Here is a 1,682-nt window from a genome sequence, read left to right as displayed (position 1 = left end):
TCGTCTCTGTGCTCCAAGATGAGCATTTAAATAGTTTCCTATACAGAAAGTAAACACATCGTTATAAGCGCATAATATTATTTAATATTCTGAGCTCATTCTTAAAATACTAAATATTCCAAAAATGCGCTCAGAATATTTATTGCATATTAAATAATATTATGCGCTTATAGAGATATAACTCCATGAAAAACATAACTGTCAGGAAATATAATGACACAATATCAGACTTGACTAAGGTTAAGATTAAAGGTTATAAATATTATTGCTTTACTTTATTTCAAAAATTTACCATAAAATTTTTGAATTTCACATTGCCAGGCCTTCCAAGATCCATCAGTGGGTGCCTGTACTTGTTTTTTGACCATCTCAGATATTTGCTTCGAAGTGTACGAAGAAGGAGGCCACAGGCATTTATTCTGAAGTTGTGATGCTTCCTGCTGAAGCCATCCACTGTATGCTACTTCATAAATCTCATCCTCAGGTTCATCAGGATCTTCACTCAGGAACTTTAACACAACAAACTGTAATAAGAGGAAAAATATAACTCACAATTTAACTACAACCAGAAGTGTAAAATTGAGACAATAGTTTACTTAATTTTATATTAGTATTTTAAGTACTAACTTAGTGAAGGAGGGGAGTCGTATGCACAAGTGGAACAGCAACAAAAATGTTATCATGTCGCATTAGCCAACATTTTGCAAAAATATTTTCCACTTGAAAATTTTCTCGCAGATCGTTTTTATTCCATACTTTAAATATTCCAAGGCATGATGACTTAAGTGGGAAAGTATAAAAATCATCTTGATTATTAAACTTTTTTCCAGTGAGGACAATACTGTTTTTGTCTCTCTGAACAATATTTTCCAGAACAACAACAACACCTTTATTTGTCATGAAACACGAATCTTTCTGTCCAATTTTCAACACAACTTTGTTAATACATATTTTTTTGTACTGCTCACCGAGTACTTTTTCAAATGGATCATAATGAGCATGAAATAGTTCAACTGTATTGTCTTGGTTTTCCATGACCACTTCTTTTTTCTCTATTCTTTCAGAGTCTCTCTTGGCAAGTTGATGTAAAGGCTGGTAACCAGATCGCAATGTGTTCTTGATATCTTTCAAAAAATTCTCATATGGAAATGCACTGAAAGAGTCTAAAGGCCCATGACTTCTACACTCATTAGCTAAATGTTTTAGACTATGAACATTATAAGATACAAAGTGCTCTCCAAATACTTCAACACAATGATCTACAAGTCTGTCAAGAAAAACCTCAGCCTCATCACAAAATATAGACAAAAGATATTTGCTGGCCAGTATATAAATAGCACACTGCAAGAGAAGAAACTGTAGATAAATGCTAGGATGCAAATTATTTTTGAATACAACCATTCCATCATAAAGAAGAAGCCGTCGAAACTCAGTGGCTTTATATTTGTGCCATTTCTCAAGAACTTGAGGTTTCCTATTAAAATCAACTGGACATGTGAGTTTCATTTCTAAGAGGATAGCTGATATTTGTCTCATTGTAGCTGCATTAAGTTTTAATGGTCCATCCCAAGATATTTGAGCTTCCAGAAATCTCTTGAACATTCCTTCATACACCAAGTGCATTGACTCCAATCTGAATTGTGACACCATTCCAATGCCAATAAACTCTAAGGGGGAGCGTC

At 33.7% G+C, this 1,682-nt stretch overlaps 1 protein-coding gene across 2 annotated transcripts; it reads right to left on the bottom strand.

Moving 5' to 3' along the window:
- Positions 1-419: 419 nt before the first annotated feature.
- On the bottom strand, positions 420-1,672 carry LOC109860053. 2 transcript variants are annotated; one of them, XM_020438901.1, is made up of 2 exons: positions 628-1,672; positions 420-509 (listed from the first exon to the last, which is right to left on the bottom strand). In XM_020438901.1, exon 1 carries the CDS (start codon positions 1,648-1,650, stop codon positions 628-630), a length of 1,023 nt encoding a protein of 340 aa, XP_020294490.1. In that variant the 5' UTR covers positions 1,651-1,672; the 3' UTR covers positions 420-509. The 2 variants fall into 2 exon arrangements, with proteins under 2 accessions (XP_020294490.1, XP_020294489.1); XM_020438900.1 differs by having other exon boundaries at positions 433-524.
- Positions 1,673-1,682: the final 10 nt, after the last annotated feature.

Source organism: Pseudomyrmex gracilis, unplaced genomic scaffold (assembly GCF_002006095.1).
Source record: "Pseudomyrmex gracilis isolate BER0280 unplaced genomic scaffold, ASM200609v1 scaffold_321, whole genome shotgun sequence".
NCBI lineage: Eukaryota > Metazoa > Arthropoda > Insecta > Hymenoptera > Formicidae > Pseudomyrmex > Pseudomyrmex gracilis.
The sequence above is the reverse complement of the archived record's forward strand: the minus strand, read 5'-3'. Positions and strand labels throughout refer to the sequence as shown.